Genomic DNA, 15,470 nt, shown 5'->3' with positions numbered 1-15,470 from the left:
GGTCAGGAGTTTGAGACCAGCCTGGCCAACATGGTGAAACCCCGTCTCTACTAAAAACACAGAAATTAGCCGGGCATGGTGGCCTGCGCCTGTAATCCCAGCTATTTGGGAGGCTGAGGCAGAAGAATCACTTGAACCCAGGAGGTGGAGGTTGCAGTGAGCCGAAATCATGCCACTGCACTCCAGCGTGGGCGACAGAGTGAGACTCCATCTCAAAAAAACAAAAAACTTACACTCACACAAAAACCTGTAAGTGAAGGTATACAGTATCCTCATTCATAATTGCCAAAAACTGGAAACAGCCCATATGCTCTTTAAATGGAGAAAGGTTGAATAAACTAAATTGTGGCACATCAGTACAGTGGAATATGACTCAGTGATAAAACATGGATGAATCTCAAAGGCACGGCATTGAGTGAAAGCAGCCAGCGCAAAGGCTATGATAATTCCATACAACTGACACTCTGCGGAAGGCAAAACAATAGGGGCAGAAAACAGGTCAGTGGTTGTCAGGAGGGTGGGATAAGAGGTTGACTACAAACAGCACAAGGGCATTTTTGGGGGTTATGGAACTAGCCTACATAGCTGGTGGTTACACAACTGTATGCCTTCACCAAAACTCATTGAACCTTATACTAAAAAGGGTAAATTTACTGTATATACATTGTACTTGAGGCCAGGCGCAATGGCTCATGCCTATAATCCCAGTACTCTGGGAGGCCAAGACGGGCAGATCACCTGAGGTCAGGAGTTTGAGACCAGCCTGCCTAACATGGTGAAACTCTGTCTCTACTAAAATACAAAAACTAGCCGGGCGTGGTGGCAGGTGCCTGTAATCCCAGCTACTCAGGAGGCTGAGGCAAGAGAATCGCTTGAACCCGTGAAACGGAGGTTGCAGTGAGCCGAGATCGCACCACTGCACTCTAATCTGAGCGACAAGAGTGAAACTCCATCTCAAAAAATAATAAATAAATAAATTGTACTTGAATAACACAGTTAATTCATAAAAATATAACATAATTTTCTGACTAAAAGGTAGGTAAATGGGAAGTGTAGCTAAAAAAGCTAATCAGAATATCTGAGGATAAACTAAATAATATCTGTATAATTTTTGCAATCAACAAAAGAAAATATATAGCAAAATATGCAAATACAAAACAAAATTAAAATATTTTCTCTAACTGTTCAAATTATAATGCTGTATTAGGTTCTTTAGTCTTCAGAGTTACATGGAAACTGTAAATTATAATTCTTTTCTATACAACAGAATTTCTGTTACTATGTGACAAGCAGCCTATCTTCTACCAAAACAGAGAGCCCCTAGAAATTCTCTCAATGATCCATGTCACAAAGAAGAAGAGTTAACATGATATCAGTATAAATGTATGTTAAGAAGGCTGTTAGAATTAACTGTTTATAGTAGCAACAGATGCAAAATGCTGCGTCATTAAGAACTGCCAAAGCCTGGAATGAGGTCTGGGGCAAGGAGGTACAAAGACAACATGGAGGAAACAAGAGACATTTTGTGCAAGGATGTGTGAAAGTTGCATCTCATCCAAAAAACTGGCGATAACAGTACTCAGCTCACGGGCTGGGAGAATAAAATGTGATAACATAGGCCGGGTGCAGTGGCTCACACCTGTAACCCCAGCACTTTGGGAGACCAGGGAGGGAGGATTACAAAGTCAAGAGATTGAGACCATCCTGGCCAACATGGTGAAACCCTGTCTCTACTAGAACTACAAAAATCAGCTGGGCTTGGTGGCACATGCCTGTAATCCCAGCTACTCGGGAGGCTGAGGCAGGAGAATCGTTTGAACCCGGGAGGCAGAGGTTGCAGTGAGCCAACATTGCACCACTGCATTCCAGTCTGGTGACAAAGCAAGACTGTCTCAAAAAACAAAAAATAAAAAATAAAATGTGATAATATAAGGGAAGTACTTGCCATGGTAAATGCACTTCAGCATCTGATAGCATTCAATTACCATAGTGGACATAGTTATAGCCACAAAGGACAAGTCCACAGAAAAATATATCTTGACTACTTTATTACCTGCAAAGATCTTCAGAGATTACTAGGTCACTAAAAGTTGAAAATAATAGCTAGAAAGTTCCCTTTTATTAAAAAAAAATTGTACTAAAAATTTTAAAGCTGTTTTTTTTTTTTTTTTTTGAGACAGAGTCTCGCTCTTTTGCCCAGGCTGGAGTGCAGTGGAGGGATCTCAGCTTACTGCAAGCTCCGCCTCCCAAGTTCATGCCATTCTCCTGCCTCAGCCTCCCTAGTAGCTGGGACTACAGGCGCCCGCCACTGCGCCCGGCTAATTTTTTTTGTATTTTTTAGTAGAGACGGGGTTTCACCGTGTTAGCCAGGATGGTCTCAATCTCCTGACCTCGTGATCCACCCACCTCGGCTTCCCAAAGTGCTGGGATTACAGGCGTAAGCCATCGCGCCCGGCCTCTTTTTTTTTTTTTTTTGAGATGGAGTCTCACTCTGTCACCCAGGCTGGAGTGGCACGATGTCAGCTCACTGCAACCTCCGTCTCGCAGGTTCAAGCAATTCTCCTGCCTTAGCCTCCCGAGTAGCTGGGACTACAGGCACACACCACCAAGCACAGGGTTTCACCATGTTGACCAGGCTGGTCTCGAACTCCTGATCGAAGGTGATCCACCCACCCCAGCCTCCCAAAGTGCTGGGATTACAGGCATGAGCCACCGCGCCCAATAAAGCTATTTCTTTCATGAATGGTGAAGAATTGAAAGGCTTCTCATGTTATTTTAAGTTTGAGCATATAAACAGTGTCAGACAGTGAATATTCTTCGTGTCTAAAATGTCTAGCCTGTTCTCCACTGATCCGTGCCCATCTCTTCCTTCACTATTTAGCTCAATATTGAGCTTTTTGTAAAAAGCTTTCATTCTACTTAAAGGTAGTATAAATCATAATCACACAAATAATTTGTATTTTCCAAAAATTCATATTAGTAAGCTGCTTGGAGTAAGAATACAGTCTCCACAGAAATAATATTACAAACAGCTAAGGTCCTGAGTAGGTTCTTGAATGCCTCATTTAACTTATAATGTACAGAGAATTTAGTCTTAGACTGTTTTCAAATCTAGTAGCAGACTAAGAAGAAAAAACATATGTTGCCCTATTGCTAGGATGGTTAACTATAGATCATGCATTCTCAATGGGGACAGTACCTGTATTATCTCTCCCCCAAAGAGAGCAGAAATCGGTTCTTGGGAGAACAAAAATAAATAAATAAATAAATGGTCTGTGGCCCTCACCAAAGCTCAACCTTATCTGAAAAATGTATATTCTTTAGTACTGGATTCCTCCCATTAGGGAGAACTTTAATTACCTGGGCTAATTTAATAAAAATTAAATCTGTTATTAATTAATTACACTTATTTAAATGTAACTTTTCTCCTGAGGGGGCAATAATGAAAAAAATGTTGAGAAACACTGTTCTAGATAAACCTTGAAAAAGGCAAAGTTAGTCTTTCCCCACCTCCCTTTTTGCAGCCCTCCCCTCCCCTGACTTCTCACCCAACCTGCCCTAAATCAAAACTACCTACCGGTGTTCACCCCTAGGGAAACTCTGACTTCCTCGATTCCCAGGATCTCCCTAGGCGTTAGGAAAGTCACCCACTGACTAACCTGCCTGGAGGGATCTATATTTTTATAAGACGACAAAAGGACTTTCTATAAAGTAGATTTCATGCAGTGCAAATGGGAAAAAAAGCTGAAGATTATGCTGGAGATGGGGAAAAGTTCAATGTCTGTTTCTGAAGCCATGACTCATTCAGATTGGGCAGACTAGCTACTAATTTGTCAATGAGAACATTTCTCATCTATACACATAGAATTACCTTAGTCAACTATTCCTCTTAAAGGTCTTTTATAACAAAAGCAGCTTTTTATTTTAATTTTCAAAAATAATTTGAGTAATTCTGGCCTAATTTAGAGCTCAAGGCAATGTTCCTGCCAAATAGTATATATGCAGCTAAGGAAAAATGTCACCATGCACAGCTTCTATTTGTCCATGAGAAAACTGTATTCGTTTTTCTCATGGACACTCACAAAACATTCAAGGTATCCATCAATATACTCCCTACCTAATATTTCACAATTTGTGAACTCTTTCTATGTAACACGCACTCTAAGACAATAGGACTTTCTTGCTATCCCCGTAAGTACAGACCACACAGAGGGCAGGATAAACGTGATCTGATTCTTAAGGGAGGAAGGTAAAGAAAATCAGAGAATAGCCACATTTCTACCTTATCTTTGGTAAGCTCCTTGGTCATATGATCTTAGGCTGAAACTAGTGTGGAGGGGCTGGGGAGCCCATCCTACCTGGCACAGACCAGGTGGCCTATTTACTAAAAGTAATACCAACAAAGTATAAGTGCTATATCCCAAGCTATTAAATCATATTTGTTTTAAGGTATTTAACATTAGAATTTGAAATATTTTACTTTCGTCATTATGACTATGAGATACGTGATTCCTCCTCTAAAAGCCTTAAATCAGTAGTAGATACAAATCCTAAAAAATATTAAATTTTCTAAATAAAGCATTATCTAAATCAACCTTCCAGATATTATCAGAAGAAAGTGTAAGAATTAAAGTTCTCATTACAAAAGCTTTGCGCATCAGGCATTTTTATACTAGGAATGCTCAAAATCTAAAGCAGAGATAAATTACATTAATATGGTTGAAAACAAGGGTCCTATTATGTATTCTTGAAGAGAGGGAATCTATCCTGCGGTAGATTATAAAAATTTAAGAGCATCCTTCTCCTTTCCCACACACCAAAATATATCAATCAATCAATCAATTAATCCAAACATAGTCTGGGACTATGTTATAATGAAAATCGGTCTGGGAATATCTGAAAAGTATGCCACTATCAGTGTTTCAGCCAAGGGAAAGTGGGGCTTCGTTAGAACATACATGTAGATGAACAAACAGCTCCTGGCTGCCTGCAAGCATTTACAATTTATTCATTTAACATTCAGCAAGAATAAAATTGTCCAAGATAACATACTTTCCATACAAAAAAATAATCAACCTGTCCTCAAAGATATATGAGTATGGCTATGGAGGATACAAAGAATAACACAGGTTGCTCTTCCCAAAAACAGATTATTTAATTAAGGACAAAAAAATACAGAGCTTACTTGATGCAAAAGGATAACAATACAAAAACATAAATTAGGAGGTATTGCAAGGTAGCATATGACCAAATGCCAAATGAGAAGTAGCCTGGCTGCCGGGGGCTGGGGTTCTCTGGGAAAGCTTCAGAGGAAGTAGCATGGGAACTGAGTCTTTCATTATACTACAATGATTATAGGATCTCCAGATGAAGAGATGGGAATATCCGAAGGCGCGGAGGTGGTAATTACCAGGACGTGAAAGAAAAGAACAGGCCGGGCGCAGTGGCTCACGCCTCTAATCCCAGCACTTTGGGAGGCCGAGGCGGGCAGATCACGAGGTCAGGAGATTGAGACTATCCTGGCTAACACGGTGAAACCCTGTCTCTACTAAAAACACAAAAAATTAGCCAGATGTGGTGGCCGGCACCTGTAGTCCCAGCTACTCGGGAGGCTAAGGCAGGAGAGAATGGCACGAACCCAGGAGGCGGAGCTGGCAGTGAGCCGAGATCGCGCCACTGCACTCTAGCCTGGGTGACAGAGCAAGACTCCGCCTTAAAAAAAAAAAAAGATCAAGAAAGAATAAAGAATCACAACTTCAAGACAGAAAGTAAAACAAATGAGAAGACTCTTAGATACAAAAATTATCCTCACTGAAGAATAACTGAGAAGGTATGAGAAAAAAAGTTCAGAAGCATTGTAGCTAAAACAGGAAACGACAAATGCGGACAGGAATTGCAAAGACTTAGACACCACTTAAAAGGTAAGGATAACTGAAGAAGTGGAAAATTATGGCTGTGTTTCTCGGGAGATGAAAAGGCAGTCAGTGGACTGTACTCAACACTATTTCAAGATCCAGTATCTCAGTCAGCAATAACTAATTATACAGCCAGGATCTCCTGAATCATAAAATGATACAATTCCTAATAAGGGGCACGGTGGAGATAATGGCAGGGACAATATGACACAGAGCAGATCTCACAATCACTAGCTGTGATTCCTTAAGTGAGACACTAAACTTCCCTGAGGTTTTTTATTTTTTTAGACGGAGTCTCGCTCTGTCGCCAGGCTGGAGTGCAGTGGCGCGATCTCGGCTTATTGCAACCTCCACCTCCCAGGTTCAAGTGATCCTCCTGCCTCAGCCTCCCAAGTAGTTGGGACTACAGGCACACGCCACCACGCCCAGCTAATTTTTTGTATTTTTAGTAGAGATGGGGTTTTACCATGTTGGCCAGGATGGTCTCCATCTCTTGACCTCGTGATCCATCCGTCTGGGCCTCCCAAAGCGCTAGGATTACAGGCGTGAGACACTGCGCCCAGCCACTTCCCTGAGTTTTAATATCCTCTTCTATTAAAAAAAGGTCTGGGCCGGGCATGGTGGCTTGCGCCTGTAATCCCAACACTTCAGGAGACTGAGACGGGTGGATCACCTGAGGTTGGGAGTTCAAGACCAGCTTGACCAACATGGAGAAACCCTGTGTCTACTAAAAATACAAAAAATTAGCCGGGCGTGGTGGTGCATGCCTGTAATCCCAGCTACTCGGGAGGCTGGGGTAGGAGAATCGCTTGAACCAGGGAGGTGGAGGTTGCGGTGAGCTGAGATCACGCTATTGAACTCCAGCCTGGGTGACAGAGTGACATTCCGTCTCCAAAAAAAAAAGAGAGAAATGAAGAGAAATACTATGTACATGAGTTAGAAGATTCAACATAGTAAAGCTATCAATTCTCCCTAAATCGATATAAACATTTAATGTAATTCCTCTCAAAATCCCAGCAAAATTATTTGTAAATATAGATAAGACGATTCTAAAATTTATACAGAAAGGCACAGAACTAGAATAGCTAAAAATCTGGGGGAGAGGAGAATAAAGGGGGAGAAATCAGTCTACCTTATTTCAGACTTACACAGCTACAGGAATCAAGACTGTGTGCTAATGGAGAACCCAGAAATAGACTGAAACAGACCCACACAAACATGCTCAACTGACTTTTGATAAAAGTGCATCAACAATTCAATAATGGAAAGGGAGCCTATTCAACAAATGGTGCTGGAGCAACTGGACATCCATAGGTCAAAAAATGGCCCTCAACTTAAGTCTGACACCTAACAGAAAAATTAACTCAAAATGGGTCATAACATAAATGTAAAACATAAACTATAAAACTTTTGGAAAAAAATAACAGAAAATCTTTGGGATCTAAGGTTAGGCAAAGAGTTCTTAAACTTGACACCAAAAGCACAATCCATAAAAGGAAAAAATAATAAATTTCAACAAAATTTAAAACTTTTGCTTTGCAAAAGACCCTATTAGAAGATGAAAAGATAAACTACAGACTGAAAGAAAACATTTTCAAATCACATATTTGAGAAAGGACTGGAATCTAGTATACCTAAAAAACTTTAAACCCAACAGAAAAAAAAAGATCTAACTAGAAAATAGGCAACATGTTGGGAGGCTGAGACAGGAGGATCGCTTGAGTCCAGGAGTTTGAGACCAGCCTGGGCAACATGGTCACACCCCTGCCTCTACAAAAAATACAAAAATTAGCCGGCTGTGGTGGTGCACACCTATAGTCCTAGCTACTTGGGGTGGCTGAGGCAGGAGGATCGCTTGAGCACAGGAGGTTGAGGCTGAGGTTGAAGTGAGCCATCTTGGCACCACTGCACTCTAGCCTGGGTGACAATATGAGAAATGCAAGTTAAAATCACCATGAGGTGTCACTATACACCCATAAGAATGGCTAAATTAAAAATAGGGACAACACCAAATGCTGGTGAGGATGTGCAGAAACTGGACCTCTCATACTTTTCTGGTAGGGATGGAAAACAATACAGACATTCTGAGAAAGTCTGGCAGTTTCTTATAAAACTAAGCATGCAACCACCATATGACCCAACAATTGTATTCCTGGGCATCTATCCCAGAGAACTGAAGACTTATGCTTACATTATGAGTTACTGTACATGAATGTTTATAGCAGCTTTATTGTCAATAGCCAAAAACTGAAAACAACCTAGATGTCCTTCAAACTGTGGCACAATCATACCATGGAATGCTATCTCAGCAAACTGCAGATATATGCAATAACCTGGATGAACCTCCAGAACGTTGCTGAGTTAAAAAAAAAAAAAAAAATCCAATCTCAAAAGGTGACTAACTGGGTGATTCCATTATATAAGTCTTGGAATGACAAAATTATAGGAATAAAAACGAATCACTGATTGTCTGGAGTTAAGAAGGAGGCAGGACAGGAAAGAAGTGTGTGTGGTTATAAAAAGGCATTAAGGGATCCTCCTGGTCCTGGAAACATGCTTTATCTTCACTGTATCAATGACAACATCCTGGTTGTGATATCGTACTATGGGTTTGCCAGATATTATTGTGGAAAGCTGGATAAAGGGTACAGGGTTCTCACTATACTGTATTATTTCTTCCAACTGCATATTAATCTACAATTAACGCAAAATACAGTTTAATTCGAAAATAAGTAAAGTTAGCCTCAAAACAAATTAACTACAATTAAAAAGAAATCTAACATCAGCTAAATGAAGTGTTCTCTTCTGCTCAAGCTTGTTTGGATACGTACTCTATGAATCAAAGAGTTTATAAAACACATTTTCCTCACCAGGACCCCTCAATTTTCCCTCACTCACACATGCACACAAACACAGCAACTGAGACAAGGGGGTCCAGACAGAAAATTTGAGATTTTTTAAAATACGCGATAGAATGAAGAGAGACCTGGGCTGAATTAGGGAGAAAAATCTTTCTCCAGGTTCTATGAAACAAACCAACGGTGTCACTTTGGACAGATCCTCTAATCTCTCAGCCTACAATCTGAACTGTTTCTACAATTTAAACTTCTCATGTAGGAGGTTGCTTAGTAGAGTAGTTCTCAAACTTTTTGGTCTCCAGCCTCCAAAGGGCTTTTGTTTACGTAGATTAAAACCACTAATGTTTACTATCAAAAATTAAAAGGGAGAATTTGTTTTAAGAATACACAGACATCGGCCCTCCAAACGGCGGTGAGATCATTCCATATCATGTAGCCTTTGGAAAACTCGATGTACACGACCTTGGTACTATTAACGAAAATAGTTGTAACCACGCTTTGAAAACCGCTGGCTTACTAGCAAGCGAGACAAATATACAAAAGTAACTGGAAAGGTTCAAAACAGTGAACAAACGCGTTCTTCTAGAGTACAAGAGTCAAGGCGGGAAAAAAAACGGTTCGAAATCCCAATGGAGGAAAACTTGGACGACCACACCATTGGACAAAACGGGAGAGCTTTTGGAAAGCCAGGGAAGCCGGGCTTTCTCCTGGGGGCAGGGAGGCTGGGAAGTGCTCACTGCTGTAGAAGATGACCGCTATTCAATCAGTCCGCACTGCGCCTTCAACACCGTTATAGCCATGAGAGACTCACAATCACCGTTGTGGATGTAACTTTTGGTAAAGACCGGGAAGTCGTTCAAGAACTCTCCTACCGTCCCGACGCTGGCGCCGCGCCCCGCGAACCGGGGTCCGGCCGCGCCCAGGCTCTGTAGAGGCTCCTCTCCCGCCCCAGGCGCCCGGCCGCCGCGGAAGCCGAGGAGGACTGGCCGGGCGGGGCCCGAGGGGGCGCGGGTCACAATCCCGGGCCGGACCAGGGGGCCGGTGGGTCCAGGGCGAGGAAGTCCCGCGGGGGCCGGAGAGCGCGGGACTGGGGCCCTGGCGTCGGCGGGACTCACCAGGTGCCGCGCTACCTCGGAGGAGGCCATGGTCGCGGGCGGGGGCACGGTGAAGCGGCTGTATCAGCCCGGCCCCGAGCGGCTGGTCCCGGCGACGGCGGCGGGAAGGCGGGAGGGCTGCAGCAACGGGCGGGGCGCAAGGCTAGGCTGCCTCCGCGACGGGGAAGGGACAGGGGCGGGGCCGAGCTAGAGGCCTCCGGGGGCGGGGGACGGGGGGGCGGACGCCTTGCGGTGCGAGCTGAGCGTTTTGCGTGCGCCAAGAGAGCCCCTCACAGGAGCTGCCCTCGACGCCTGAGGACTGAGCGTCAGCGTTGGGGCGGGCTGAAGGAGAACTGGGACTCCAGGAAGAGGGCGCGAGGAATGCAGGCGGGAACTGCTGAGCAGTGATTGCGGCCCACTCGAGGCCGGAAGTGGACGGGCCCTGAGGCGAGGCCGCCCTAGGTAGGTGTGGCCGAGACAGCGGGGAGCGGAAGTGGGCGTGGCCTGGTGTTGTGGGCACGGGGCGGGGGTGCGGGGGGCGTGTCCGTCCGGGCGCGGCCCAGTGAGGCGGTGGCCGAGTCCTCCGGCCTCAGACGCCTAGGCTGGCAGCCCGCTGAGCCGCCAGATTCCGCCGCCGTCTGGAGCCGGCCGCTGGGAGCCTGCCGCGATGGGACCGCGCTGAGCCGCCCGCTGGCGGGGGAGCAGCGCGGTCGAGGATGGAGGGGCCGGCAGAGTGGGGCCCCGAGGCGGCGCTGGGCCCCGAGGCGGTGCTGCGCTTCTTGGCAGAGCGCGGGGGCCGGGCCCTGCACGCCGAGCTGGTGCAGCACTTCAGGGGCGCCCTGGGCGGCGAACCCGAGCAGCGCGCCCGCGCCCGCGCGCACTTCAAGGAGCTGGTGAACGCCGTGGCCACGGTGCGCGTCGATCCCGCCGACGGCGGCAAGTACGTGCACCTCAAGAAGAGGTTCTGTGAAGGGCCGTCCGAGCCCTCCAGGGACCCGCCGCGAATCCAGGTGACCGCCGAGCCCGAGGCCCCCGACGGCCCTGTTGGGCCCGAGGCGCGCGATCGGCTCTCCGACGCAGCGGCCCCGGAGTCGCTCCCTGGACAGGGCCGCGAGCTGGGCGAGGGAGAGCCCCCCGCCGCCGCGCACGGGCCGCCCCTGAGCGCCGGGACTCGCAGGAAAAACTCGCGGCGCGACGTGCAGCCCCTACCCCGGACTCCAGCCCCGGGACCCAGCGAGGACCTGGAGCTCCCGCCACATGGCTGCGAGGAGGCGGACAGGGGCAGCTCCCTTGTGGGGGCTACCGCACAGAGGCCGGCGCGCCAGAACTTCCGTGACCTGGTGATGGGCAGCTCCCCGCAGCTGAAGAGGAGCGTGTGTCCCGGGGGCAGCAGCCCGGGCAGCTCCTCCGGGGGAGGACGCGGTAGAGGCGGGGGCGACTCAGACAGCGCATCGGTGGCCTCGTCGTCCGCGGAGGAGGAGAGCAGCGGCGGAGGCTCCGTGACGCTGGACCCCCTGGAGCACGCGTGGATGCTCTCTGCCTCCGATGGCAAGTGGGACAGCCTGGAGGGTTTGCTCACCTGCGAGCCCGGCCTGCTGGTCAAGCGGGACTTCATTACCGGCTTCACTTGCCTCCATTGGGCCGCCAAGCACGGCAGGCAGGAGCTTCTGGCCATGCTAGTCAACTTTGCCAACAAACACCAGCTGCCGGTGAACATCAACGCCAGGACGAGCGGGGGTTACACCGCCCTGCACTTGGCAGCCATGCACGGGCACGTGGAGGTGGTGAAGCTGCTGGTTGGGGCCTACGACGCCGATGTGGACATCAGGGACTACAGTGGGAAAAAGGCCTCCCAGTACCTGAGTCAGAGCATCGCCGAGGAGATCAAGAACCTGGTGGGAGCCCTGGACGAGGGTGACGGGGAAAGCGCCGCGGGTAGCGGCGGTGGGCGCTGGAGGCTTTCAAAGGTGCTTGCCTCGCATCTCATCACCCACAAACTCTCACACGCCCTAGAAGATGGAGGAGACCATCACCATCACCACCATCACCACTCGGCTGAGGGGTGGGTCGGAGGCAAAGCCAAGGATCCAGGGCGCAAAGCCTCGGGCAGCTCTAGTGGACGTATAAAACCCAGACTCAACAAAATCCGATTCAGAACCCAGATTGTCCACACTACACCCTCTTTCAGGGACCCAGAACAGCCACTGGAGGATGGGGGGGAGGAGGAAGTGGAGGAGGAACGGTCTGTTAAAGGCCACTCGTCCTTCAAATTGAGACCAAAGTCCAATGTATTTGGGTAAAAATTGTTTCTTTTAGAAAATGCAAAGGTTTATTTGTCTTAATAAATTGAATACTAGGTGTTGTAAGGAAATGAGACCAGAAAGACAAGCTAAATTATGCATTCATTCTTAAGGGATTGGAATGGATGGGGCGGAGTTCTCTTCAGGCTAGCCTTCTGGGGAAAGTGGATTTCTTTTTAAGAGATTCATCATACCTTGACCTGTGCCTCTTCTCTGCCCTCCACTTCCCTGCCCTGGAGTCCGTTTCTGGAGACTAGAAATGTATCTAAATTGGGGTAACAGAATGAATGAATGAATGAGAGTTCCTTTGCTTTAACCATTCCTGGATGCCTGCAAAGTAAGGAATAGTGCACTTTTTATGTATCTGATTTTATAAGGGGTTACTCTTTCAAGAGCAACAAAAAAATGCAAATTGTAATGAAACTACATTGTATTTCTAAGTGTGAAAACGACAGGCTGCCCCGTTTTTACTAATTGCATTTGCATTTTAAGGTACTACTGAAGGTCAGATCAAAGTTGAAATGCAAAAATACTAATTAGAGAATAATGTGAATAAAATGGAAATCTTCTTGGTATTTTATGTGTATTATAAGTAGCAGTTAAATTATTTTTTTAAAAGCAATTTCAGTTTTAATCACTGAACAAAAGAGACAATATTCACTTCTGTAGTATGGTTTCCACCTATTTCTAACATCACTATTAAGGTACACCAGTGCTAAGGTACATTAATAACTATACAAAATTTTATTTAAAGAGAGCACTTAGCAGCCTATGATAGTTTTAAATAAAATGTTGCCTCTTGTTGGGATTCTCACTAACTTTTGTTACTATTCTAAAAGTTTGAATTTGCTGGGGTGTTTACTCTGAGGATCATTTAACCATTGTTCTATTTGGCATAACCCTATTTAGTGGTGCTTAGAGCTGAATTACCAACAGAAACTGTTTCTGGTTTAAATAATTAGCACAAATTGGCCTAAGTATTCGTGAGCCCATGTTTCTGTGAAGTAATTATTAAACCAACTTAATGATTCTCACGTAAGGTACACTTTTTATGTTAATACATTGGTAGTCTCTATGACTTGTAGCAGTGTTTTACAAATGTTTAAAATGCTAAACTTAATTTTCCAACCCTTTCTTGACAAATACCTATCCTGTAGTTACTGAAAATCTGGGTAGTAAATCTACCCAGTTAAAATGGCACTTTATAAAAGGGAATAGAGAAGAGATGGGACTATTTCTATATTTAAATGCTGCTGGCTATTCCTTTGTATATAAATGAAAAATACCATTCATTAAAATTAAGGACTTAAGTGTGGTTCTTAATTACATTTCATTCATTTATATTAGAGTAAATGGCTTCATAATTACTTTAAAATTTAACCCACAAGCATATTAAATCTGTTTGTTATAAGATTGGAAACAATTTTTGAGAGGGACTAATTTAAACAAGTCCTCCTTTAGTCTTTTGGGTCACGTAGTTGCTGAAACCTAAGTACCTGCAGCCTACAGGATAAGGAAGTTCACAGCCTGCAGGATGAATGAACCCATGTGTGAACTGCACAGAGCAATTCATAGAAAATGCAGAGAAATTTGTAACACTTTTGTCACATCTGTCTCCAGATGGTCATTGAATTTGTTTAAAGATGGGTGAAAGGCCAGGCATGGTGGCTCACGCCTGTAATCCCAGCACTTTGGGAGGCTGAGGCAGGTGGATCACTTGAGGCCAGGAGTTTGAAACCAGCCTGGCCAACATGGTGAAAACCTGTCTCTACTAAAAATACAAAAATGAGCCGGGCGTGGTGGTGCATGCCTGTAGTCCCAGCTACTTAGGAGGCTGAGGCATGAGAATCACTTAAACCTGAAAGGCGGAGGTTGCAGTGAGCCAAGATCACGACAATGCACTCCAGCCTGGGCAACGGAGACTCTGTCTCAAAAAAAAAAGATGAATGAAAATATGAAATATATAAACTATTATCCATTTGTTTGCATTTGTTGTGGGATTTTAGATACCAACGGTGTAAATTTGAGAAGCACTTATGCATACACTTGGGTGAAAAACCAATCTAATTTTGTATAAATAAAAACAGGCTCCTGGAAGGTGAAAAGTAGTCATTTGTTCTAAATCTACACATATTACCTGTATCTAGTGCAGAATAAGGTATAACATACCACTGAGGAATCTTAAATTTCATAGACATGTAAAGCTGAAGTAACTCTAAAGAGTAGATGCTTCAGAACCATCAGAAGGTTCTGGTCAACAGTCAGTATTATCTCTTAAATGTATATGTTGTTCACTAATTGCACAAAATCTATAATTTGCTAGGGCTTTAGAGATTGAGTCAGTATGTCATTTACCATGGTTTTCCCACTAAAGGCTTTAACTTTTCTGATAAAATAATATTTTAAATTTTCAAAAAACCCATTCCTGAGGAGAACTACTAGCATTCCTTTTCATGATGTGCTTGTGTGCAGTAAGTAACATTTTCGGCTACTTAACTCTACATTCCTCTTATTTTTCAGTTTCCAGTCAAGATTGTAAAAAGCAAATGATTGATATAATTTGATATTCATAGAGTTGTGCCTACCTTTAATGGAAAAATATATGTCAGATACTTAGATGTTTATTGATATGAGACTATGTGGTTAAAACCCCAGGTATGTCCATGTGTTTCTTATAAGGTACACTTAAAACTAGTGAGTGTTGGTCACATTTCACTTTCATGGTATGTAAAATGCAGTTTGCGTATATGACTTGAATATCTGGTACTAGTTTTTTCACGCCTGAAATCTTGGAGTCTAGGTTGCCTTGTCTCTCCTATTTTTAAATAAGTGAAATTTGGGAGATTGTAAAATCTGTAAAGTTTGTTTTGTCAAAATAAAATGTTCACAATAGAATTTTTCTCCGAATTGTCTAAGTTTCTGTCGTCCTTTAGACTTTTTACATATACTGTGTTTTACAGTTCACAAAATGCTTTTTGAAGTTTCAGTTTATTTGGCCCTTTTCCTATCCCTTAAGATTATGGGCCATATATTCTTGACTTACAGATAAGAAAATAGAGGTTAATGGTTGTTCAGGGTCACGCAGTAAAAAGCTGTTAGTAAGATCTCAAGAGTCAGTGCTTTCCCACAACGTTATCTTTTCTGCACATTGAATTGCCACATTTTTAGCAAAACTGCTGTAGTTTGGCACCAGTGATGGAGGAATCAACTTGGAGAGAAGGTAATACCTCACCACTACCTAAAAAAAAGCTGTATGGGTTTTGCACACACCATCTGCTATAAACCCGCCCTACGCAGGGCTGA

General features: G+C 44.5%; 2 protein-coding genes across 18 annotated transcripts in view; one reads left to right on the top strand and one right to left on the bottom strand.

Annotated features, from left to right (window-relative positions):
- The window catches only part of SEPTIN10 (septin 10), a 71,029-nt gene extending 60,757 nt beyond the window's left edge, over positions 1-10,272 (bottom strand). For 9 of the 17 annotated variants that reach the window (XM_032177280.2, XM_058428859.1, XM_058428852.1 and 6 more), the window contains exon 1: positions 9,889-10,272. In XM_032177280.2, coding sequence (XP_032033171.1) covers positions 9,889-9,918 — 30 coding nt within the window. In that variant the 5' untranslated portion in view covers positions 9,919-10,272. Of the gene's footprint in view, positions 1-9,510; positions 9,541-9,584; positions 9,779-9,888 lie in introns of those variants that run through there. The other 8 variants (XM_058428845.1, XM_058428855.1, XM_058428858.1 and 5 more) reach the window with 5 other exon arrangements.
- Positions 10,273-10,458: 186 nt separating this feature from the next.
- SOWAHC (sosondowah ankyrin repeat domain family member C) lies at positions 10,459-12,238 on the top strand. Its single transcript, XM_032177279.2, has one exon. It carries the CDS (start codon positions 10,584-10,586, stop codon positions 12,165-12,167), a length of 1,584 nt encoding a protein of 527 aa, XP_032033170.1. The 5' UTR covers positions 10,459-10,583; the 3' UTR covers positions 12,168-12,238.
- Positions 12,239-15,470: the final 3,232 nt, after the last annotated feature.

The sequence above is a fragment of the Hylobates moloch genome, unplaced genomic scaffold (genome assembly GCF_009828535.3).
Source record: "Hylobates moloch isolate HMO894 unplaced genomic scaffold, HMol_V3 SCAFFOLD_15, whole genome shotgun sequence".
NCBI classification, from domain to species: Eukaryota; Metazoa; Chordata; class Mammalia; order Primates; family Hylobatidae; genus Hylobates; species Hylobates moloch.
This window is presented reverse-complemented; position numbering and strand designations above follow the sequence as displayed.